The 27,301-nt window shown below is 37.4% G+C and overlaps 2 protein-coding genes across 4 annotated transcripts in view; one reads left to right on the plus strand and one right to left on the minus strand.

Moving 5' to 3' along the window:
• LOC126372549 (15-hydroxyprostaglandin dehydrogenase [NAD(+)]-like) overlaps window positions 1-27,301 on the plus strand; it is a 349,480-nt gene that overhangs the window by 248,369 nt on the left and 73,810 nt on the right. The gene's annotated exons all lie outside the window — the stretch shown is intronic.
• The window catches only part of LOC126372482 (cyclin-dependent kinase 14), a 77,718-nt gene continuing 67,102 nt past the window's right edge, over window positions 16,686-27,301 (minus strand). For all 3 annotated transcript variants that reach the window (XM_050018275.1, XM_050018277.1, XM_050018276.1), the window contains exons 8-11: window positions 26,129-26,265; window positions 23,482-23,621; window positions 21,865-22,126; window positions 16,686-21,121 (exon numbers count right to left, since the gene is read on the minus strand). In XM_050018275.1, the coding sequence (XP_049874232.1) occupies window positions 21,054-21,121; window positions 21,865-22,126; window positions 23,482-23,621; window positions 26,129-26,265 (607 nt within the window). In that variant the 3' untranslated portion in view covers window positions 16,686-21,053. The remainder of the gene's footprint in view (window positions 21,122-21,864; window positions 22,127-23,481; window positions 23,622-26,128; window positions 26,266-27,301) is intronic.

Consider the following 27,301-nt stretch of genomic DNA (forward strand, 5'->3'; position numbering starts at 1 on the left):
CATTATTGTTACAAAGCAAGACCTATCGGTACTATCGCTAGTATCGATCTAAATGTACTATCACTACTTTCGATAGTTTAGACAATTTTCAAGTTCAACAATTGATAATCTACCTATCGATAGTTCGGCAACTCCGCCGCGTAGGCAATGTCGGCATGTTCAAAGAAAAAAATTGTCCGAGAGGAGTGATCTTATTTTTCTTGTTACATGTTGGTACCGTACCGAGGTACTAAGTACTAAGTTATTCGTGGTTTTAAATCTCATTGTTAAATCATCAGTAAAGAACTAATTAAACCTATCCTGTTCTGTGTACAATATTCATGTAACGGCTACGTGCTTACATAAGTACCTAGTAGACGAGAGCAACGACTTAACGTACCTTCCGAAGCACGGATCATTTTACTTTCGGACAATCAGGTGATCAGCCTGTAACGTCCCAACCAAAGGCCTTATAAACAGATTTTTGTGATATGTCCCCACCGGAATACGAACCCGGACCCTCCGCATCCCATCGCTCAACCACTGGACCACATAGGCCAAGAAGGTTCTAAGACATAATTAAAGGATCCTGGGACGCAAGACCTCCGAGTTAGGGCTTGTTTGATCTGTCTTGATGGATACTCGGACGTGAATAGCCTCACGGATCAAGGGCAACGCGCGCCAATAAAGTAGGCATTACGAACAGATACTAGGTATTTCTTTGAGTTGAAAGGTATCAAGTGAAGTTTCCTGTCGCCAAATTCATAAAAAAAATAGATTTTTTTCAGTCCCATATTGTGTTTTAAGCTGCATAGAACGCACATTTAAAATAAACAAATAAAAATTACTAATTATTAAATTTTATCAATGTCATCAATAATAATAATAACGTATCTACAACTTCAGCTATGCGCAGGTGAATAGCCGGCGCACGGGTCAAGGGCAACGCTCGCCAATAAAGTAGGCATACGAACAGATACTATTTCTTTCTCTGTCACTTGCACCATAAACATACTTCTCTCTCTCTCTCTAGTCGTCGGCTCGACTCGGCCGCGGCCGGTGCGTCGTCGGCGCCCTTAGTCGGCGCCTTTGATGCTTTGCGCTAACGCCGCCGCCGCGCGCTTCCGCTCAGTCGAATACTAAGCTTGACCCGAATCGCGTGATGTTTTTCGAGGATATTTTTTTCGTGTTTGTGAGTGTTTGTTTCATTCTGTAAATGAGTAGTGTCGACTATGATGATAGATCATAGACCATTTACTGCGCAAAAGTATGGAAGATTGTTGATGTTTATTAAAGCAGCAAGGTGTTGTGTTTGTGAGTGCGTGTGATACCTACCTACCGCGGAGGAAACGCGATGTTGCATACCTACGTGACGTGACATGTTCTAGGATACCTACCTAGGTACTTCATCCGAAGGAATAACAATTAAGGTAAGGCAAGAGTAGGGTTTTTATTGTTAATAAGTTAGGAACGTTTTAATAACTGGTAGGTCGGTACCGTGCGTGAAAAATCGTGGCAGTAGGTGTTCTACTTTAACAAACAACATTTTTAAACGTTGAACCACTAAGCATCTAAATACAAGAGAATGAAAACTCCTACCTAGATATCAACATCGTATCACGCACGCGTAACGTAGCCGCGCGTAAGTTTAGCGTCTGTGTGGCGCGTTGTTCGACTTACATTGCGGCACAGTAAAAATTTAAAATCTTAATTAAACATTTGCGACAAGAAAAACACCCACCATCGTTTTTAGTACAATAAAATAGGCGTTCCATTTTTTTTTTCGTTACGATGTCACTAACACCCTGTATGTCGTTGTGCAATAAAGTATTATTAATTGATTGATTGTAAAAAGCCTGAGCCTTTAGGAATATTCCCAAAGTTCTAGATCTGTCTTTATTTAGTAATCAGAACTTCATAATTTATTATGGACCTAGTACACGACCCAAGTATTGTAGATAGATAGACAGATAAAATCTTTATTTAGGTTTAAGACGTTACATTAACTTGTTAATATTAAAATTTGAACAAATTTGAAATGTAAGACTTAAAACTAAAAAGGGTACTAGCTCGGCTGATGTCGTATCGACCCACATTAGGGGCAATACTATGCCGACTTTCAGCCAGACACTGTACTATCAACAGAGTTCTTATTATGGAGATTCCGCGGCAGGATAGCCGGGACCGAAATATGTATAAATCCAAAAATTTTACTGAGGAAACGATCATATAAAACTCTCTACGTCATTCATTTTTGGTATCGCGGAACCACAACTAGAGTTTGTGTTACTACGCAATGAAAAGAGGGTAAATGAATTTGAATTAAAAAGCAATATTGCTCTTTCATATTTGCGCATATAAAAAAGTTGGTGCACAATGTCAACAATGTGGACTATTTAGACCCTGCCGAAGTTCTATCGATGCCGGCAATCTTTCTCCAGCATTGGGCATTGGGACGTTAGATAGGGAAGTCAATGATCGACATCATCAACCCTGGTGTCAGAGTTACTGACGTGGCTCATGTAACGGCTACGTACTGCTTAACGTGTCTTCCAAGGCACAAATCATCTTACTTTCGGACAATCAAAAAATTCAAAAATATCTTTATTCAGTAGGTAACATAGTTACACTTAGAATCGTCAATTTTTATATAACGAACGTCTCATACGTACTCGTGTAGCCGGAGAAAAGAAGCTGCAAGAAAAACCACTGGAGTACAGAGGCCGTCAATGAATGATATATATAAATAGTTATAAATAGTTTAAACCCGAGTAAGTTATAATTAATAAACATAGATTTACTACTACCGTAGATTGAACATCAGCGCTCAAAAAGTGGGACGCAAAGTTACTGTTAATATAGCGACGTTGACAGTATTTTACCTCAGTGCACGACTAAGCGCCGAACTGGTAACACTGGGAAGTGCATAGTAAAAACTTGCAAAAGTAAAAGCTCAAAGCGAAAAAAGCAGAATGGAACAGCATATTTCTAATAAGTAATGACATTGTGCATGTTATCATACTACAACATTTTAATTTTTGTAGTATAACCCACCAAAATTATTATTTTAGTTTTAAATAAGTAAGTACACTAAAACAAGTACTCCCGGTCAACCCGAGTCGCAGTATAACCCGACCGCGTTACGAAGCATCACGCGTTAATATACGTAATAAGACGGTGCGTACTTTCTTGATTTGACACGATTTTATTGAATGTATATACCGCTGTGTACGAATGTATAGCTAAACAAGCGCCAAGTTTTCGTCGCATTTTTATATCAAGCGCTGTATGTACGGTAGTGGTAAATCAATGTTAATAAAGGATCGTGTAAAGTTATATTTCACCACACTACAACTAATTACGGTTTGGCGTGCGAGGGGCATTGGTAGATTAGAGTTACCTGCTAATAACAAATCCTGAGGTGTTATTACTTGCTTTGTTTCTTATATCACAAGGTTTTGTTAACACCTTCACAAGCAATGGTACTAGCATAATTATTATTATGAAGTTGTTGTACCAACATTATTGTTTCATTCTATATTATCTAGAAGATTATTTTTGTAATATATGAATAGTTGTATTTATTTGTTGACTTATATGTAACAGTACAAACACGTCACCATTACAAGCGCACCCAATGCGGTGATGGAAAACAATTCCTTGAAAACCTAATGGGCATTTCTACGGAAGGGTCTATTTTTTCTCAATTCGGTGCCGAAATTGAAATTAGGCTTTTATGAATATTTTAATAACAAATACTGAACTTTATTCCATCTTGAATCTAATGATGCAATTGGGACCAGATTTGGTGAAGTGGTTTATGAGAAAAGTTAATCACCGAATTGGGCAACCATCGAATTGAGAAAATGAAACATCGAATTGAGAAGCGGCTCAGTGAATTGAGAAAATGAATCACGGAATTGAGAAATAAGCCAGCGAATTTAGAAATGCTGTCAGTTATTATAGAAATAATGCAATGAATGACCAATAATGATGTGGTATGGGCATCTGATGAAGAGGAATGGAAGTCATATTAGATGGTATGTGGTGAGTATGAATGTGCATAGACATAAGGGGTAGGAGACGACCGAAAAAGGTGTGGATTGGATTGCGTGAGGACGGATATGTGTATGAAAGGTGTATTAAGATGACGAAAGACAAACAAATGAATATCGTAAAAGATAGGAAACTTTTCCCCACGAAGGGAAGAAAATGATATATTTCATGTCTTGCCTAGGCTTGACCATGTGAGATTACACCTTCCTCACTTCCCTTTGACCTGCGTATCCACGCTGGTGGAGGAAATACCCAAGCTAGGTCGAAGTCCCATGTTTTGCTGAATGCATCTATGAAAATAGCACCTTTGTCCCTCACATCTCAAGCCACACAAATCGGAATTACTTTCGAATGAGAAGTTGCGAAAAGGTCTATCTGAAGAATTCCCCGCTTTTTGAATAGAAAGTTCGTCACTCGATCCGACAGATGCCAGTCCGCTAGAGATTTCTGCCGCGAGAGGCTGTCGGCAATCTCGTTGAAAACACCTAGAATGTATTAAGCAAAAATTTCTGTTCTGTTCCTTTGAGCAAGTTCCAGAAGTTTTGCTACTAGGTCTGTTAAGAGACTGGATTTTGTTCCCCCTGATTCTTTATATAGGACACAAACGTTTTGTTGTCGGACTGAACTCGTCGTTCTCGTAGTTGGGGTAACGTCATCTGAAATGCTCGGTATACTGCATACAGGTCTTTGCGATTTATATGCCACAAGGTTTGGCTCTTCTCCCAAACTCCGCTGATTAGAGACTCGTTGACATGAGCACCCCATCCGTTGTCTGAAGCATCTGTTGTGATGAATACTGTGCCCTGATATGTGAAAATTGTTTGTCCTTTGTGAAGGTGTTCCAACCACCAAGAACATTCCTGTAGAGCTTTTGTCGGTATTAGAAATTTCCGTATTTTCTGGTGTTGAGGAAGACAAATGGCTGCACGTTGAAGACGTCTGATATGTAATCTTCCTAGAGGGACCGTGAAAGATTCAAAACCCAATTTCCCTACAAGACTTTTTCCTGTGACCCAATTCCAAGTTCCTGATTTCAATACTTCCATAAGGATAATCATAATCATAATCATTTATCCCTTTCCACCCGATATGATACGATTGTGAGTTTTAACTTTAAAAAAATCTGTACAAAAAAATACTTTGATTTTCCGAACGCAACCGACGTCTCACGATCGTTGCGCTAACCAAAAACGCGGGAAAAAATAGTGCAGGCCCCTGCATGCGAGTTTGTGCCTGTCAGTCGCCCGGAGGCTGCGTCAGGGATGGCTGCGTTTTTTGACCGTCAGACCCGCTCACGTAAGTACCATATTTTTTGTGAAATTATATACATTATTGTGTTGCTTTTACATTAAATACACTTATTAATCATGCCTGTATATAGAAACATGCTTATTTACGTACATTTTGTGGTATAATATAAGACAAATCGAGTTTAAAAATGCACTCGCACGATCATGTGGCTTCGGTTGTTAGGTGCATATTTGGTTACTTCTATGTGTATGACCTTTTTATGGTTATAAGGCTTACAAAATATTTTTTTTTGTTTTTTAAGGGGGTCATATAACTGACAAACTGATAGCGGCAGTATTAGAAAACGAAAACCTTTCGGAGAACGAAGATTTAGATGATGATGACCTCGATTTAGTACAAAACCATCTCTTTAGGGAAATGGATAACTTAGATATAACAGACGAGGACCCTGAAGAGTAAGTGGTAGTAGAACGATCGCCTGCACCGGAAAATATTTCAACAGTATCTATCGAAGCCGGGTTCTCCAATTTTACCAGGGTCATCAGCTAGACCAACAAGAAATTTTTGTCAAAAAGAGTCAGCCTTCGCACCGAGCCGTACGAGCCCAATTAGTCTGTGCCCATCTATTGCAAGTGCACGAGCAAACATGTCAGCATCCGTATTACGAGGAAGAAGGCCTGCATCAACAACAAGAGGAGGAATGTCCACGCGTGCACTAAGAGGAGAAAGAGGAAGGTCTGCATCTATTATACCTACAGTTCAACGGGGTAGGTCTACGTTGCGAAAAAGATTGTGGAAGGAAGCTCAGTTCCAGGATAAATCCTATGACTATCCAACTCTGCCAATAGAACCAGTAAAGCGATCCATTGATTATTTTTACGAATATTTCAATGAGGACTTTCTGGAGGAGATTAGTAGCTGTACAAATACTTATCTATTATTTACGTTCTAATGGGCGTGAACTAAAAACTACTGTGGCTGAGATAGCAAAGCTATTGTTGATTCATATAATCGTGCAGCATTCCCTACCCTAGATTGGCGTGGCATTGGAGAGCTGGTATCAAACTTGATTTAGTTATAGCGGCGTAATGACCAGGGATCGATTTTTAACACTTCGCAACGCAATACAAGAAGCAAAAATAAAACTGCTATTCAAAATTCTAGATTAAGTAAATTAAATTCATCTTTTTTTGGGGTTATGTACACGTTTTTACAATAAAATACCAGATAATATTTGAAATTTGACAGAAAATTTTAAAGCTCATGTGAAGCTTACTTTATGTAAAAAAGCTTATTATAATATTAATGACTACCTAAATGATATAAATGTCTGGTATTGAATGTGTTCCTCTAGTTATAAAGTTATAAATAACTTGTAATGTATATACCTATACCCTCATTGGTTTTTAAAAGATGTGTTGCTGTTGCATTTTTTTGTCATTTCTTCTCCTCAGCCATAACACCTTGCGAAATAACGTAAATTCAAAAATGTTACACGAAGACCTGTATTGTGTTACATTTTTCTTAATAAGAAGTGGTCTAAGACTCATTTACTATTACTATAAAACAATTTTCGCATACCAAATGTGTTTTATTTCCACTAATAGGATAAAATATTATGCAAGTCGCATAGACTCACGATCGTGCGACTTACAAATTATTCCTACGGCTCACAATCGTGAGGGTCTGATTGCTGAAGACCAGCTAAGCTGGGATTTTTTTTGTATTTTTCCCGGGGTCTTTGCATGGCATAAAAAGCTGTCACTAACATTTTATAGGCCTACGAAAGATTTCGTTTCTTCGGTTGGAAAGGGTTATTGCAAGTCACAGTTTTACATAGGTGGTATACAGGATGTGGTAGGTACATTATGACGCCCCGTTGGGGCACAGCAACTTAGGCATAACATTTGTTACGTGGTCAGAATTTACATTTATACAATAAGCTTTAACCAATTATCTACTTAACAATTAATGTAACATATTATATATATTCTAGTATAAATATCTAGTATATTATTAACATTTTATCAAGAAATAACTTTTAATAGAATTATTACAACAACTTTTAATAGAATTATACGAGTAGTCTAGTAATAATAATTAATATTCGTTCAACTTATCAGAAAAAAATTCTTTGTTAAGTTGTCTATTCTGCTGTCCGGTATAAAGGTTCTGTTTTTCTCTGTGTCCCACATTATCCCCAAGTAGTCTAGACAATGGGTTGGTGGGTTCAGAGATTTATTTCTGTTTATTTTCCATCCAAGCTTTTCCAGATAATTTACCACGTATAAGGTGTCTTCCTCTAACTGGTCTTTCTGTTGATTGGCTAAGAGGAAATTGTCGAGGTAAACTATCACTCTTATCCCCTTATACTGGATCGCTGCACAGCTAAGGGTTTTCCCTTAGCTGTGTTTGATACCCTTGCAAATGTGAGCGGTGCAGTCGATAGGCCGAAAGGTAGGCAAATAAACTGAAGTTTTCTGTGTTGTGTACTATTGTCAAGAATTTTCTATGACCTGTCTTTATAACTTTATATCTATTTTAATGTAGCATGGTATTCATCTTGTGGCAAGATAGCATTTCTTCTCTGCTCAATAGCTTCTACCTTGCGACCGCATACATATTGTAGGACATCATCCGATATATTTTTGAAACCTGAGTTTGATCCCAAAAATGTATCCTTAAGATCCTGTTTCAGAGTAGGATGTTTGGTTCAAAGTTCCTTCATAGTATTGCCAAGCGTTTCTCGTTGCAATAACAAGCCGTGTAAAGTCGTCCCGAAACCGGTTTCCTGCTTTATCAAAAAATCAGCTGCGGCGTTTGACGAGTTAAACTTCTTTAAGCAAGGGTTAACTCAAAAGACGTGAAAGACGAATAATGTATCTGCTTTTATGCTAGTTCACCCAACCTCAAGCACTTGATTCCCTCAAGGATCTTGTTCCTTAGTCATGGAAGCGAAATCAAAATCTTCTACATCTTCTTCAGGGAATAGATCCGGAACTTTTCAGGTGAATGATTTCGTTGTATCCTCCTCAAGAAATCCTTCATGCGAACGACATTCATCGTCTGAAGTATTATCGAGCCTCTTTGAGTTGTTGGAAAGCATGTCCTTCATCTCACTAAAGTTCTGTTCTAATTTATCGACCCTGGACAATTTCTTTGACTTCGATGATGAGGACCGAACTGTAGATAGATCGTCTGTATCTTCACTATCTGCTAGCTCCTTAGACGCATCCTTACGGCTTAAAAGCAGTGGTTTTAATTCAGCGAGTGAAGCCACTATCAGCTCATTTAGAACAGCTGATCCTCTGATCCTTGAACTGATTTAAGGTGTGCCAATTATGAGACCTACACAAAAGGGTATTTTAATTTTCATATCCCGGTGGGTCTTCTCCAGGAGGGATGTACATTCTGAGCAATATGCTCTTGCAAGCTCGACTGTCGGGAGAGCGAATCTAATTGTGTTCAGAACAAGCGGGTCCAAGTTTGGGCCTAAGAGGTCTTGTCTCGTGTGAGGAATGACTTTCCACTGGAGCCATCCCTCCGGCAAATACGTTCTGGCAGTTGGCTTTATTCGCTTTAAATTTTGATTGAATTATTACATCTAATACTAATAATGTTCTCATAATAATAATAAACTAACCCTCTCCCTAACCTACTCCTTCGGAGTAACAGGCGTGATGCCATTTGTTATGTAAACATTATCAAATCTCAATTCGATGCAAGTAATTCTCAATTCGGTGCCCCATTTTCTAGGGAATTGAGACCCATCGAATTGAGAAAATATCACATTTCATCAATTATCTAGTAAAGTTATCAATTAAATCAATTAATACAAAACATACAGTCAAATATCACCTAAATACTTAATTAATTTAGCACATATATTATTAAATACTTCATAAACAAAATTAATATCTTCCACCGATTTTAGAATTGACCCTACCCCAAAAAAAACCAACGATTTCGACCCTTCGAAAAACTCTCCTCTATGCAGCAGTCCGCCCATCCACACATCTCGGGCACTCGGGCGCACCTGGCTCTCCACGGGAACCGGGTAGTGGTGATAGTACTGCGCGTAGTTAGTGATGTAAGTTGACAAAACTTAATTTCACCGAATTGAGACACATGCTGGCTTCAAAATTAAAATATGTTATTGTACTAAAACTAAAAGGTTCACAATAAACACAATTACGTATTTAGCTTTATTAACTATCCCTTGTTCTGTGAACGTTGGAATTATGTTTTGGAAACTAGTAGTTTAGAAGTTATGAAGCAATAACGAGTCAATTCTGGAATGGCTTCACGTCATTTTAAGCCAAATTCTGCCCGTTTTCAAACTTCGGGATTTTTTTTGACGCTTTTATAAAACTTTACGGTCTTCTAAATTACTCTCCACGAAGCCAAGAGTCCTATAAATACGTGAGTATTTTTTCCAAGTACGTAATTAGATGCTACAGGTACTTTTTTCACTGGAATCACTCAATCGGCTCTTCCCGTAGAAATGCCCTAATAAATATTTAATATAAAAAAATGAATAAAAAATATATGACAGAAATTAACAACTTTATTAACATTGTTAATAAATAAAAAATATATCATTTTGTATGGTACTGTACTAACTTACATAATTGATTTATTTCCAAACGTTTATCCCGCGGATTTATTAATGTTTAGAAGCTTTATTAATAAACCATCTTACGAAAGTAATCGTCGTTGTATTTTGCCATACATCTTAATCTCAAACTTCTGTATACTTTGTACTGCTTTAAAACAAATACTATTAATCTTGTCTAAGTAAGTTAGGTTCCTAGTTAGGACTTAGGACATAGACAAATCGTTTGGCCTACGAATACCTTAAATAATAAAAACTAATATTATATACAAATTGGTGTAAATTCTATTTTATCAGTAGGTAGCAATGAACAATTCAACGTAGATAACTAAGAAAACTGATTGTACTTTCGCAATCTAAAAATAGCACATTAAACAGCTAGTTACCATGACTTTCAAGTTAATATCTTCAAATGAAGACTGATCTTTTAGTGAATTAATGATCCTCGATGATCGTTATCTTACACTGCAATTGGTTTATGTAACAGTCGAATTCCTGATGTAACTTTTATTTTATTTAATGTTTTATTTATTATATAAGCTGTCGGTGTACTTTTTATAAATAAATAAATCCTCATATTAGATTAAAAAAATTAAAATGTATTTACTTGCTACGCCGTAGCAATCACGTAGCCCGTAGCTCCGTAGCAAATGTATACCGCTTTTCACTGCTAATTTGGAAATGTCATACAACGTGTAACCACAATACGAACGAACCACAAACCGCATTTAACTGTGTTATATACGTATATAAGATGTATATACATGTATGCATTATGATAAGAGTGGAAAAAATATTGAGTCAGAATCCTAGTAAGTACGTGGTATTCAGTGGTTTCAGCCACATTCAAATTCAAAAATTCAAATTCAAAATATTTATTCCGGAAACTAGTCCATATTTAGTTAGTAACTAAAAGCTTAACCTAGTATTAGTAACAGATTCAAAAGACTACTTACTGTTGTAAGTGAGTAATTGTCTCATAAGCCATGTCAGGGGCGGCTCAATAGTAACCCTGACACCAGAGTTGACGGGGTTGGTAATCCACCTCACAACCCACACGATAGAAGAAGAAGGCCTGAGGGCTGATTTTTCAATAAACGGATAATTTCAAAATTATCCAAAAGCCATATCAAAGGTATGAAACATTCAAAGGAATACTTTATTATTATATGTATGTGACTGTTGGTTACCAGCTAGCATGTCGCTGGTATAGAACAAAACATTGTACTGAGGGTGTTTTTCGACTACATCCGATCAGTCTGGATAGTACAAAATTACATAAAAAATATTAAATTACATCGGATGTTACGTAAGTAAAACACTGTACTTTCTTGACCTCGTCGACTAAAAGTCAATTTAGTGAGTTATTGAAATAAATAAAAGACGATTTCTTTTCCAAAAATGAAAAACACTCTCAAAGGTGAAGACTCATACTGAGCCATTTATTTGACGACATTAAAATGAATGAATAAACCATATTTACCCTAAATCCCAAAGGAGTGGGGTAAGGGGTCCAATGAAAGACTTGTGGGAAAATCTCTGCTGTTTGCCTGTTCAGAGACGTACCCAGTGATCAGGATAAAATGTGATCTTAAATTCTAAAAATCAATTTCTTTATTCCGTCTATCATCATATACATTATATGGTGGTTTTCAAACAATTCAGTTATCGTTATAAAGACATGCTTTTCATGGCGACACAAAGTCGCCCTATTTAAATCTTCTGCTTGAGCAGAGAGCAAGAATAGCAACAGCATGATTTCAAAAATTGATTTTCTAAAAAAAATACAGCTTAGATAGGTATATAAACGCTTTGGTGAAAGTATTGCAAATTGAGAAAAGGTAAAACAACGTATTTATTTTTTACAAACGTAGGAATCTAGGAAGGAAGGAAATCTAGATCAGGTTGATTATCTTTGTTAGAGATAATCTTACCTATATTCTTTGTCAGTTAACTTTGTATATTATTGTCTGTCCAATAGGACAGTAAATAAATATATTTACTACTATTTAAATTCAATTCTTGATTAATGGGTTCTGTGTGATCACAATAGGGTAGTTTCTAACTAGTCAAATCAGTTACTTTTTACTAAACGTCAAAAAACACGAAATTACTATGGAATATATCGTATGAAAAAGCAACCTGAGACGTCATGGAAAAACGTGACAAAATGTCGCACTTAATATTACATTTTTTTTTAATTTATAAATAGGTTTAGAAAAAAAAAACATTTTGTTATCTTTAGATGTGTTTTTATTTAAACTACCCAATTCTACCAGAGTCACCTTACTTACTTCTTAATCTCTACTTCCCCCTGGTCGGTTCTGTAATTCGACCCTGTAATTGTCGTTAGCATTGTGAATTATGAGGGGGAGGTCGCTAATTGGGGTGGATAGATATGATTTTCTTGTTCTGACTTTTGATTGATGCCACTCGCTCCAAGTACTACCGATCTGTAGGTGTTTTTCATTTATAGAAAGTTGGCGTGGCTGTTTACATAATCCATTTCAATTTAATTTTGCAAAGAAGGAAACGTTGATATTTAAGTCTCTCGTGTTTCAGAACTTTCAGACGTATATTTAATTAATTAAAACTCTGCAGATTTGAACATAAAATCAATGGGATGATATAGAGTACGTAAATAATGATTGGATTCATTAGGACCCGCCTAAGTGGTACGGTGGGTATTTTGAACTTAAATAATACCACAGTAATGACGTAGGCGTGCTTTTATGAGACATTTAATTTGATTTTTATTAATACCTATATGTATATAATGTCTGTCTCTGTATTTTTGGTAATTGGGTCGGTTCAAGATAAATTATGAAATTCTGATTTCTATTTAACTTATGAATTTTAATCAAGAAAATGTAATAATAAGTCCGACATTTTATCACGATTTTCTATGAATTCACAGTGTGATTTCGTGTTTTGACGTTAAGTAAAAAGTAACTAATTTGACTAGTTGAAAAACTAGTCTAACTTCTTCTATCGTGTGGGTTGTGAGGTGGATTACTAACCCCATCAACCCTGGTGTCAGGGTTACTAGCCTATTATACCTATAATATTATAGTGCTTGCTTTGTTGTTTTTACTAAATGCATTTCGTATAACGAATACATGTAACTTCAAACGACTTCATAATACTCTCCTATACTTATAATGATCATTATCTATTGCTACGAATATTTATTTCGCGAATTCTCTCGACGACATGTAGGATAATAGAGGTAAGTTTATTTAATATATTCCATCTTCATTTATTATTCTCTATCTAAAGTTGTTAAAGCCTTCGTATCAATATAATAGTTATATCTAGGCAATAGAACTTTCAAAGTCAGAGGGCGAATTAAACTATGTTGGCACGAAGCCAGGTTTCTGGACAAAATTCTAAGTTCGTCTTCACATCGCTTCGTATGTCAACGATTTCTTAAAGTTTTCTTTATTTTTCTTGTCCAGTATCTCATATTGTGTCAAATAAGCACAATGGACATGGACACTTTTCCAAAGTTGTCTTGCCACTCTTTCTAGAGCTATATTATGGCTATAAATAATATGTATGTAATTATAATATCTTTACTATTTATTTTCTTCTATTTCTAACAGACTGAGCTGTGGTAGCTCAGTTGGTTAAACGCTTGCCTCTCACTTTGAGGTTGCAAGTTCGAATCCAGGCACAGGCCGAAACCAATGATAGCCGAATTTGTTTTCGAATTCATGTTTGGATCATAAATGATTATCACGTGCTCAGCGCTGAAGGAAAACATCGTGAGGAAACCCACATTCCCGAGAAAAGTATTTTCGGAAGTATGTGACCTAACCTGTATTGGGCTGTTTTTCCCTTCGCGGGTTGGAAGGTCAGACAGGCAGTCGCTTCTGTAAAAAAACGGACATGTCAAATCTTCAGGTTAGGTAAGCGGACCCTGTGAGAAACGGGATAATGCTAGGGGATGATATTTCTGACAGACTCGTCCATTTTAATGAGCTTATAAATAGATAAGAAGGTACTCAAGTAGAATCAATATAATTATTGAATATAATTTGGTTGGAAGCTGCAAACAGAACTCCAAAGGAATCCCATCTTCGAAGATAGTACTAAGTCAAGTACAAATAGATAATTTAGTCGTATTTCCTAGGCCTAAGATTATAGAAAACTTTAAAGTCGGAAATCTATACAAATATTATACTATGCTTTGTAAGTTTTACGTTTATTTTATGTGTGATTTTTGTCTTATGACGTAATGTTATCGTCATGTTTCTGTGGCGTCCCAAAACATGAGTACTATAGGTGAACTGACTTAATGTGGATGGAATAAGGTAGCTTTTTAATAAACACCTACAACCATATTACTCTTAAGACCGCAAATTTTCTCGCCAGGCTGAAAATTTAATTAAATATGTACCTACCAATAATTTGTCTACGCGTTCAGAATTCTGGCATGCGTTCGTAGAATTCTCATAACTCCGCCGTGTTATTTCCAACTTTTCTATTTCACAGATAAATTATAATAAAATCTTGTTTATAACCGATTATATATGTAGTAGTTTTTAGTATCCCGAGTTTAGGGTTCGAATCCCGGTGGGGAGATATCACAAAAATCAGTTTGTGATCCCTAGTTTGGTTAGGGCATTACAGGCTGATCACCTGATTGTCCGAAAGTAAGATGATCCGTGCTTCGGAAGGCACGTTAAGCCGTTGGTCCCGGTTACCGGTACTGTTGACAGATCATAAAGGTGCAGGTCGTGTCGTATCGGGAGGTGAAGGTTTTGGCGGGAAGAAGAGAGGAATGGCGATTACTCCACCGACAAGAGCGCAGCTCTTAAATAGAGAGAGATTACCTAGTCAATTGAATACTTGGGCAATGTCTAATGTCTCACTGTAGGTTTATGGAACTTCCGCATATTTAGTAGGTAAGTATACATTTATGTATAGGTAAGTAAATACCGTTCAAAACATCCTCCAAGGAATCCTTTGTTGAACAAAATTCGCAACTTGACAAGTAATCTCCGGAGAAATAAATTGAATTAACTATGTAAATAAGTTAACTTTGTCAACAAGATGTTCTCAAACAAGACTACAAAAATCTGTTTTAAACTTGAGGTAATTCTTTTGGGATGCTTTCCTTGAGAGCATGCCTGAGCTTAGAAATTAATAGCATGTTATTTTTTCATTACAGTAAATACTTATACGGCATAGCCATTAGAGCACCACATTTTTTTTACCTATGGTGAAAGATATTTGTTGACACTGTCACACCCCGGACACTCCATACAAAACAACCTCGTTTTACACAGCCACCACAAATTAACGTTATCGTACACGCGCATCTGTGTGGGTGACGTCTGACGCCATACGATTCAAGTCTAAACTATGCCCGGGGGTGAGGTAAACTTAGCTCAGGCGCTGGTGGGGAACGGAGAGTTGCCGTTCTATATACACAGTATTATTCCTTATTCTGCGACACTGTGATTAAAAGTCAAAATCTGTATGATTTGTACGACGACCATGTGTATAAGTCTACATGAATTAATTTTGTTATGAATGAAATTTGTAGTTCTGGTAAGTACATTACTTACACCACGACCATGCGGAAAGGACTGATCTAGAAATAATAAAGTACAAGTTGTACAGATTTAACGTGATAATTACCTATTTTTTCAATGCTCGGCTCAAAAATATTATGTAATGGCAGTGGCCGCAGTGGAATATATGAAATAACATGTAATATGTTTGCCAGGCCGTAGGGTGTCTCCCTGATGCGAAGCAGTTTTCAAAGATGACGTTCCGATCACACCCCTATACATCATTTTTACACCCGAGACATTTTCTGGAAAAAACAATGTTTGTATGGCGGCCATTTTGTTTTTTTGTTACCGGCCATTTTGTTTTTTTGTTACCGGCAATTGGATTCGACCAAGATTTTTAATAGGTCTCATGAACACCGAAACGTTCCAGGTGTGATATAATTGTAGTTTGATATTTGGATCAGAAATAGTATAGAATAATGATGCTACCTGTATTGTTTCACTTTATTTTGATCAGAATAATAATGGATGTACCTGTCTGTCTGTGTCTGTGATACATTGTTTTAACCCCCCGTTATTATGTGTTTTAATTGTGTCTGTGATGTCCGGAAGTAATAAATGTTTCTTTCTTTCTTTAACATGGGTTTTTCCTGGTTGTAATAACAAAGTTCATAATTTATACCCAAAAACAAAAATAAAAGATGTATACTTACGCCTGTTATCCATAAAATTAGAAGGCTAAACGAAGGCAACTCTATGCAGCTCCATCTATATTTTTTTTGGGGATCAAAACCTGGAAAGTCCCTCATCAAAAAGTCCCATGGTATTTGACTAAGAAACAAATATAAACAACGTATCAACCGGTGGGGGTAAGGAGCATACTACACCACGCTGCTCCACTGCGGGTTAGCGCGTGTTGACTTAAATTATTTTATAAATTAACATCTTTCTCTAGTGAAATGTTTTGTGTTAAATTATCATAATAAATAAAAGGTACCACGACAGACCTTTGTAAAAAGAGAAATTGTTAATTTTATTAGGTATACAACCCTCCAATCCTATTCAATATGTTTTAATTATAAAACGTGTGTTTCTGACGTATACTTATTTAATTTTACAGAACAGTGGAATATATTATTATCCAAATTAAATTTCAACTAAGGAATGTTACATGTTGAGTTTTGGTGGATTGTGTTTTTCTGTACCCGGGCAGTTTGCGGGCGTTAACCTGGAAAACATTTGGTAAGGAAAACACGGCATTCATTAAGAAATAAAAACTTTTATTATTATCAGTTCAAATATCGTATTTACATTGTATTAAACGAGTAAAAGCACATTTTTTATACATTCAGAATAATAAAAAAATTGTAATTTATACCAGTAGCGGGACATTTTCGTGATACGTAAATTAATAAAATGAAATTATTGATTAACCTATGATATTCGTTAATTAAAATTATAAAATAAATCTCATGTACACTGTGGTGTACTTCGGAACTCATACAAAGGGCGATGGCAACTCGTATAGGACTGTCATTAATAAGAAATCGTAACAACTAATCAATTAATTAATACCTATTTACACAATTCGTTCCTCCGTAACATTAATGTATCCACAGCGACATCAACATCAGTTCTTCATTACCTATACAAATGCAAATTATTATAGTATGGAGCGTATCTCAACCATGGACTCACTCGAAACTCACCTTTAACCTTTTTGATACAAACTTTTTACTGTCACTAGAGGCGTAGTAACAGGAATCTGCAGTAGACTCTCGGGATCTCGGGATTCGTAAAACAAAACTATTTGCTTCTATACAAAACGGCCATTTTATAATGGAATCTGGTTCACATCAAAATTGGTCCTTACTACAGTCACACCCTCGTTTTACACAGACACTACATACACATTGACGTTATCGTACACGCGCATCTGTGTGTGTGACGTCTGACGCCATACGATTGAAGACTAAAGTAAGAACGAGGGGTGAGGTAAACTGAGCCCGGCCGCTGGTGGACAGCGGAGAGTTGCCGTATTCTATACTACAGATTAATGTACAATTACTGATGGGACCTCTAGAGCTCACAATACGAAGCAAAACTATCCTTATATTCTGCAATGGTTGAGATGCGCCCCATAACCCTATCCTCATTCATATAAATGCTCATACCTATCATTTATACAGCTCGCTCGGTGCCTCACTCAACGGGTGAATATTTCAACGTCCGAAAACCGTGCGCCAAGCCGAAAGTTTACACCACGCATTATCTTTTATTACATGGATCTAAATTCGCGACATTTACTTATTGTCGACATATAGCAAAAATCCCATAAGCGTCTTTATAAAAAAACACATTTGGACATGATTTTTATTAACTAAACCTCGCAATAGACACGTTTGTTTCAATGCAGATAAAAATTGTAGTCTCAATTTTTACCCGGAATGAAATAATTGAACGAAATAAAATGTGATTTACAAAATCAGAATGTGATTTTCAAAATCAGAATGTAATTTTTAAAATCAGAATGTGATTTTGCAAAAAGGCACTTACGTGCATTTTACTATAAGGCGAATATATATGACTCCCCGACAGTAGGTATTATTTTATCATATAACCGAAAACAACTACAAGTGCAAACTTATACTTGTTAGCATTGAAACTCCACTGTAAGTTTAAATTAATGTTCATTGCATCGTGTTAGTTTGTGATGATGATGAAAATTAGGCTAAAATGGATCATTGAATTACAGTGGTTTTTGAACACGATAAAACAGTACTGATTATGAAATATTCGTTAATTTCAAGCGAACCACAAAACCTATGGAACAATTAACGTGTTTCGTCTTGGCACACCCTTTCAGCGACACATAATTTCACATTCCTTATTCTATTTATCTCTAGTTAAAAATCAACAACTCATGTACACATCAAATATTGCGCTCGACATACAATTACGTACTATTTTGGTGTTCGGAACCGAATTATGTTAGCTACGAGGCCGTTTGATAAGCGACACTTGCTTTTGTGACTTGATTTATTTGAATTCTTGGATCGGTTTCATATACATACATATTGGCATCGTCGGATTTTAGGTCTTCAAACACGTAGTCAGCTTTTTATTTACAAAGAACTCTTATTTTAAACGAGTTTAATATTAAGAGCAATTTTCACCAACCAGTTGACTCGACAATCATTGACGGCGATACGGCTTACCACCTATCACGTTGGTCTACTTAACAGAGAGCTCGATGAAGCGTGGATACTTTGTTCATCTTGCTCGTACGTACCTCTGACTGGCCCAATTACTTATGTTAATACTTATTTAGGTAGTTTATGAGAATCATTACTGTCTGCTTATTGAATGATTTTAACTAAATTCAAATCGCACAATTCGTTCTTAAAATTATTCGCAGTGTAGGTAAAATTTTATCTCGAATTTTGTGATGATATTGTGCGGGTCTAAAACAATCCCGGTTGGGGGCGTTTCTTTTTTATTTCAATTTCCCACCTGCGGGGCACAGGCTGCGGACAGGCAGCCTCCGCTTTTAATTTCCAGACTGTGTTTTCAGGAATAACTCTACCAAACAGAGGTTACTAGGATACTGCGAGCTTTAACAGTTTTCATCGTCTTTTTGCTTTGTTCGCATATTATGTTGGGCGCTTCGAGCTTCGGTTGGTTATTAAAGATGTCCGAAACACACAATACCGATTCTATGCTTTATTTTATAATTTCATTTTAGAACACACCACCGATCCTTTATAATTTTGAGCCTAAAACATTGATGCAAGTGTCACCTATCAAACGTTTTTTTCCTAAAGCTCGGTACACGCACTACTCTAAGGTTCTACTCTCATAGTGTGCCGGACCACACTGACAACTCGACTATTATTTTATTACTAGTTTTTCACTAGTGGCAGTGCGATATTGTTGCGTTTGTACCCAGAGGGCCTTCTACGCGTATTGTCCTTTACTAGGTAATCTACAAGTATGAAACGACACCTCGATAGCGGCGACCATTTTGTATCTGTAGCAAAGAACAATGGCCGTAAGCAGCAAGGCGCCCACGAGTTCGTTAAAAGTTAGTGTCATAATGATATTAGCGGCACAACTTTCGTCAAAGCACAACTCCGCTAAAGCTATCGGAATATATTTACGCGAACTACGACTTTATTGCTATACGACAAAGACCATTTTAGACTTTCATCGACATCGTTCAATTGCCTCTGGACTAGCTTAATCTTATCGAGTAATTTACTCTTATAGCAAGCGTAAAACGTTCAGTAAATGCGATTCAGTGATCGTCTTGCTTCAGCAATCGGCAAATATTTTATTCAAGCGTTTATTTAACTGTTGGCACAAATTGGTGTTTACTTTATCATAGACTAACTATTATCAAATCACAGACAACTTTTGAATGTCTACACTAGACAAGACGACAGCGGAACCGCATTCGACATTTACCTACGTACGTACGTCTCAAGTTGCCAATGCTCCGGTCCGCTACTTTACATTGCACTCCTAACCTTACATTGTGAGGGACCACTAAAATTTGACTAAACTGGTTAATTCACTAGTCTTTAGGCTAGACGGAACTCCCATCAACTCTATTCTCTTGAACAAACAGAGACTTCAGTAAAAGTTTTACAAATCGAATTTCCCTATCACGTTAATTTACATTAGGACGGTCCCACACTTCATAAATTTGAGATCTGTCGTGATATTAAATAAATTTTGGTAATAGATTTAATTTATCTCCGATCAATTCACGTCGTATCACTGGATGCAGTTCATCGCGTCACGCAGTGTGGTGGCGGCCGGGGGCCACATCCTCGCCACACTAAGCTTACTATTTGAGCACCGTGGAAGGAATGTGCATAAGATTCAGATAGACGACAAGAATAATTAGTGACAACCCCAACTTCCAGCTCCCGCAATCTACAACCTGCGCATTATTGATTGCATTGCCGGCAGTAATGAAGACTACGCGCAACTGTAGCGGGGCCCGTGTTAAACCGTATATCTCTCATAAGACTGCATGTTCACTTCATTGACAATAAACCCTTAGTAAATATAAATAAACATCTTCAAAATTTTTACCAAATTATGAGCATATATCCAGCATAAAAATCTTTTAAAATAACACGTCATACTCTTCTCAATTATAGATATACATGGCACACTGCTCTGTTTCTATATTTATATTTATAATTCGTAAACTCGGTACCTATCAGTTCACCTTGTCACCATAGAATAATTGAATTATATGGATGGATATTATCAGAAGCTTATAAGCGCTAATACAATAATAAAGTCGAAGCATTCGACGGATGGACAAACAACATACGTAAAGGGTTTTCAAATTAAAACGAATACTGTCGCCGGCATTCGATGCCCGTTCGAACGTTTTTAAACTATATGCGAGAACTATCACGAAATTTTGGTCCACCGAAAACGAGTCAACCATATTTCGACTGTTGATTAAAACTATAGGAATTGAAACGTACTAACTAACGAATGACCTCGGCAGGCGCGACTTCGGGGGTCGGCAGGAGTCGCAGTCGTGTGACGTCGACTCGAGCCGAGAGCTCGCATCGTAACAGATTCAACTAAGTCGGTGGCTCTCACTTGAAGGCGGCGTGTCGTGTCTCCGGGTGTAAGCTCACACCCTCCACTGTGAAGATGGACACCTCTGCAACAACATTATATTTGGTTATCATTTTCTTCTATTCTCAAATAGGAGCGACGAAAATACGTACAACAGTAGTGGGCACGTGAAAGTAAAGTGCAGACATCACTCTACATTGTGCACAATTCGTATTTTATGGTCAATCTCTTGACAATGTATTTTACGAGTGTCGCTTTGATCTTGACAGTATTTACAGTGACCAAGTGCGGACCCCGTCATAACTGAACTGCGAGCTAGGTTTAATAGCCAGCCATAAACCCTGGTGTTTATTCTATTCTAGATGCTAGATCTTTGAGGATAATTTTGGAGAAGCCAAACTAAATATTTACGACACTACAGTAAATGATCACTTACGAACTGAAAGTTGTTTTGCTTTAAAACAGATACCTATTATTTTTTTGGTTTAATGACGTTAGATATTAACTTGAATTAATGTTTGCTGTTATTATTATTTTCATCTGTGGAAGATATTAAAGACGACAACCGCGACGATAAAAAGGATAAGCCCACGTGTGGTTGCGTATGATATAGGGGATAGTGTGGGAGAAAGAGGGTGTGTATGGTATCAGTGTGTGTGGTGTCAGTGTGTGTAGTGTCAGTGCGTGTAGTGTCAGTGCGTGTAGTGTCAGTGCGTGTAGTGTCAGTGCGTGTAGTGTCAGTGCGTGTAGTGTCAGTGCGTGTAGTGTCAGTGCGTGTAGTGTCAGTGCGTGTAGTGTCAGTGTGTGTATACTTATATGTACACTCACCATCGGGCAGCTCCCGCAGCCTCGGCGGTAGAGGCGCGAAGTAGGAGTGGTGCAGGGCTCTGTGCGCGGCGAGCCGCCTGCAGGGGTCGGGCTGCAGCAGCGCGGCGGCCAGGCGCTCCGCCTCGCGGCCTCCCTCGCGCAGCCGCGGAAACGCCGAGCCCAGCGGCCGCGCTGGGCAGGTCCCCCATCGCGTTACGTGTGTTCGGAGCCCTGGGAGCCGACTCACGCCGGACCAGCTTTCTTCTGTTGGTGTGCCTACGACCTGGATGGGACAATCGGGGTTGTAGTAAAGAGTTACATATCATAAACTCACGACTATATCCCAATTAGGGTAGTCAGAGGTACATCCATTATAACATAATAAATATATTATTTTTGTCCATCCTATTGTGAACATACATACATAAACTCACGCCAATTTCCCACCGGCGTAAGCAGAGACTATGGAATTCCATTTGCTTCAATCCTGACACACTTCTCTTACTTCCTATTGTGAACCAATAAATTATTAAGTTGTAGGGCTGCAGATTTAGCCCCAGGGACTTCGCATGAAAAAGAGACGCAAACACTGTTTATCAGACAAATATATAGTGTCCGTTGCGGATATCAAATTATTTTATTAATAATATGACTTTAAACATAACTTATGAAAGGCCTCGCTCGGATAAATTAATTGAAAATATAGCACTAAATATAAATCTAAATATTCAACGCAATTAATTACGGATGTTTTTCAAAGCCATCCGATCATCATCGTTACAAATTACTCGTGCGGATTACGAGTAAACTGATACAAAAAGTTTTCGTAACTCCCACATCAAAGGATATAATGTACGTAATCTTTCAAGAAGGATCAGAGAAAAAAATATCTCCTACAAAATATGGCGGGATATGCACGCGTGATAAATTCTTGGTGCGTACAAAAGAGATTGGATGTAAAATGTCCGGTGGAGCGTTAGTTCAGTCAGCTTTTAGGATATTATTCGAACGGATGGGAACCCAATACATTCTAAAACGCTTCAATTTAAAAATAACATTGCAGATCATGTATGTAGCTGCTAGTAGATCGAAGTGTAACATATCAGCGAACTAAGAAAAATACATACATACATAAACTCACGCCTATTTCCCATCGGGATAAGCAGAGACTATGGAGTTCCATTTGCTTCGATCCTGACATACTTCTCTTGCTTCCTCCCCATTCATGTTTCACACACGCACGCCGGTTGAGAATAGATCTTATTGAATCTTTTCTAAGGATATCTCCAATTTGGTCAATGTACGCGTATGTAATCCTATGTATAGAACTGCAACTCCCCGCTCAGCACCAGCGGCTGAGCTATGTTTACCTCACACCCCTTCGGTCTTACTTTAGTCCTCCATCGTATGGCGGCAGACGTCACACACACAGACGCGCGTGTACGATAACGTCAATGTGTAGTGTCTGTGTAAAACGAAGTTTTTTGTATGAAATGTGTGCCATAAGATCCTTCCGGTTCAATTGGACCAATTTCCCAATTCGCCAAGTTTCCCAATACGATCACTTTCCCAATTCGTCTATTTCCCAATTCGACCACTGTCCCAGTTCACCTATTACTAAATGCGTGCAGTGGTTACCTTGAAGATCTTGTCGAGCTGGTCGTGCGTGTCGCGCACGCCGGGGAAGGTGGGCACGCCGCACAGCATCTCCACGAAGATGCAGCCCACGCCCCACATGTCCAGCGACGTCGAGTACTCCGTGCTGCCGAGGAGCACATCTGATGGCAAACGTTATAACATAAACATAACGGTTTAACGGTGGCACGAACAAGCTGGGGACAAGGAGGAGTGGAAGAAGGGAAGAGAGGCCTTTGCCCTGCAGTGGGACATTGAGGGCTATCATTAATAATAATATAAGCTCACAATTATATCCCAAAAATGTAGATTATTTACAAATAGGTATCTATTACGATCGGTTTATAAAATAATCCAGTATCGGGTGGTAGTTAGAGGTACATCCATCTCATGATGAACTAAGAGTATCCACACCTCATCGAGCTTTTTGTTAGACCGATATTTCCGATATACATATCAGTAAGTCCTGACTCACTCACTGACTGACATCAAACCATTCCCTACAACCAAACCTATAAAAAAAATGCTGAACACAATAGATTAATTGGAACAATTAAATCGTTAGCTGTATTAGATTAAGGAGTCCACTCACGGAATGATGGATCATTCTGAGAAGCCGTAAACAATTCAATTACAGTATCATATCGTATATTAGATTATATCATTTTCGTAGTTGCTTCTATACTGTCTTAGGAGTAAATAAAAAACATAGAACATAGACCTGTTTGTCTTCCCAGGCATGTCGTAAAATCCGACAGAGAGATTTTGTTCTCTAACATGATGGTCTAATGTTATGAGCGATAGACTAATTAATCCCTTATCACCATAGGGTTCATCATATCCAGCTTACATCGTATCAACAGTGGCTGCAAGTTGTCTTCGATTACTTGTGGTTCTGCTCACCCCATTAGGGATTACGGGCGTGACTTTATGTATGTATCATTTTCGTAATATAAAATGCTCGATAAGCATAAAATGTGAGGAATGAGTGAGCTATTTTTGAGTAATCGAACAATTGACAGATTTTCTGTGTTGTGGGTTGTGAGGTGAATTACCGATCCCATCAACCCACGTAACGGCTCATGCGATGCTTGTTTTCTTAGATGAATTGCTTCGATGTGGCCATTTTAACCCCCCTGGTTAGTTTTCATTATAATGAAGATACGCGTAACTCACGCAGCGAGGGCAGGATATCATTATGACATATGACATAATTTGGCCAGCTAACCCAGTTGCTCGATGTAGGGCACTCGATGCACTACTGCACTCCGTCACCATGCATATTGCATTGACTGCAGGCGCGGGACGGATGCCACTTTATCGTATTTCAAGAAAGATTATACTGAACTTTTCTACAAAGTATACTGGGTGTTAGTGACATCGTAACGAATACTGAGCGGGATGATTCAGACCATGATTCTGAGTTGATACCAAGTGGAATTTCCTGTCGGAAAATTCATGTTTTTTTTAAATTATTTTCATTTCCATACTTTTTGCGACGGAAAATTTCACTTGATATCAACTCAAAATCATGGCCTGAATCATCCCTCAAAGTTTTCGTTACGATGTCACTAACACCCTGTATATATTGGAACGTATTTTTGAGTTTATTTATGTACATCACGATCTTCTATATTTCTACTTAGCCGAAGTTGTAATTAGGTATTTAAATATTCGTGATTTACGTACTTTAAGAGTCATAATTTGAACTTACTCAAATGTTATAATGTAAGACAATTGTAATGAAAATACTCAAAAATATAACCCTGCGGTTTAGTCTGTCTTGTTTTATAAAACATAACATAAACAGCCTATATACGTCCGTTGCTGGACACAAAGCCTCCCCTCAATAAGCCGGAGCGGGTATGGAGCATACTCCATCACGCTGCTCCACTGCGGATTGGTGGAACTGTTTTACAGCTAATAGCCGGGACCAACAGCTTAACGTGGGCACGTTAGTTGTAGGTTCCGAAGCACGGAATCATATTACTTTTTCGAACAAATCAATTCTTTTTCTTGTTTTTTATTTTATACCAAACCCTTAACCCTTATTCTGCAGAAAACGCAAAGGTATAACTAATGAAAAAATGCACTAAATAATGATATGCGCTACAGTTACAAGGTAAGAGTACAAGCATGTTGTCTAAAAGTCTTAACCCTATTAAAAATGACAAATCGTCTCGAATGAATCGTCAGTTCATTTGCACATTATTGATACATTTTCATTTCACTACCAACGATATTGGCAGTGACATTTGTTGACGTCACATTATTGCGGTTTTACGAGACTGATCGATGGTACTGTAATTATTCATTTGGTAATAAAATAATAAATATTGGATGCAAAAAGCCGTGATATGTTCAGTCGTGAATACACACAGTGTCAATTATTTTGATTCCCAATACGTTTGATTTCGTTATCTGTACTCTTTTTGAGAATTTATGTATGTAATAAGAAGCACGGATTTCGCACGCGCTAACACGAAGTCCGCTTAATTCAGCTGTAGGTTTGATAAGTTGACAATAAGCTAGAGACTCATCGGATGACTACATCACAATGTACCATTTCGTGCGAATACGGGTGGTTGAGCACGGACTTTCTAGACTAGAAAAAAGGTTCCGATTGATAATTTGTAAAATAACAACTCACCAGGCGGCCTATACCACAGCGTGACCACTTCGTGCGAGTACGTGTGACTAGGCACGGACTTCGCCCGTGCTAGCCCGAAGTCTGCCAACTTCAGTTCCCCGTGAGAACTTATTAGAAGGTTTTGAGGTTTGACGTCTCTGTATGGAAAAAAAATCTTATTAAATGGAAATATTTCAAAGGATGGAAGTATTTTCAATTAGATTTTATGGAAAAGAAATGCGAGATTGATAAGTACAGTTTAGTAAAAACTGGATACAAATTGAAGTGTTAAAATAATTTCTGCAACGGCTTACTCTATCTATTACATTGTACTATTTTTACTGGATTGTAGATTTGAGAACAGAAAAGAAAAAATATCAATTAAAAAATACTATGAGTTTGCTCGGTCGAGTCTTAATAATTCCATAATAAAGAAATACAGAATAATTAGGATAATTATTTCATTTTGAAAGCAAATTAAATATATTTCTAAGTACAATACAATAATATGATGTGTGGAAATTATCCTGACCGAGTTGTGAAGAAAAACGATAATATATTTGTGTGTTTGGTAACTCCCAAACTAAAATAGAATCGTAATCCCAACACTTTGGGAATAACAAAACCCTTTTCTTTGTACCCTTATCACCGTAGAGTAGGGATCATTGTGTCAATAATATTCGCAATCGAAGAATAAGTGCTGTTCACGAGATTGATTCTAATAGACACGGTGAAGGAAAATACACGAGTTTCGGAAAATAAAAAAGCATTAAGTAACTTTCTTTCTTTTGAACTCTCCACTTTTAATATTGAATTATGTTCTATCTATTATTCTGATTATGCTCTACTTATCTACTTTATTAACTAATTCATTGTTATTTAACTTGGAGATTTGAAATGGATATGTATACATTATTTTTGAAGATAAAATTATTGAAAAAATAAAAATATAAGGCGGAATAACCTAAATGAACGGTAAAAACGGAACGAGAATGTGAATAAAAATACTCCTATATTGTCAAGTACCCATCATCCTGCTGCTGAACATTAGCTCCAATTTAATAAAAATAACGGTTTTATTATAATACAGAGCAGGTGAATTCCAATCAATTTTATAAAAGATTTGGCAATTTATATACGCATATAGGTTACAGCCCGGCGCGATGTTATATCGAGGGCTTCGACCAATACACG

The sequence above is a fragment of the Pectinophora gossypiella genome, chromosome 14, assembly GCF_024362695.1.
Source record: "Pectinophora gossypiella chromosome 14, ilPecGoss1.1, whole genome shotgun sequence".
Taxonomy (NCBI): domain Eukaryota; kingdom Metazoa; phylum Arthropoda; class Insecta; order Lepidoptera; family Gelechiidae; genus Pectinophora; species Pectinophora gossypiella.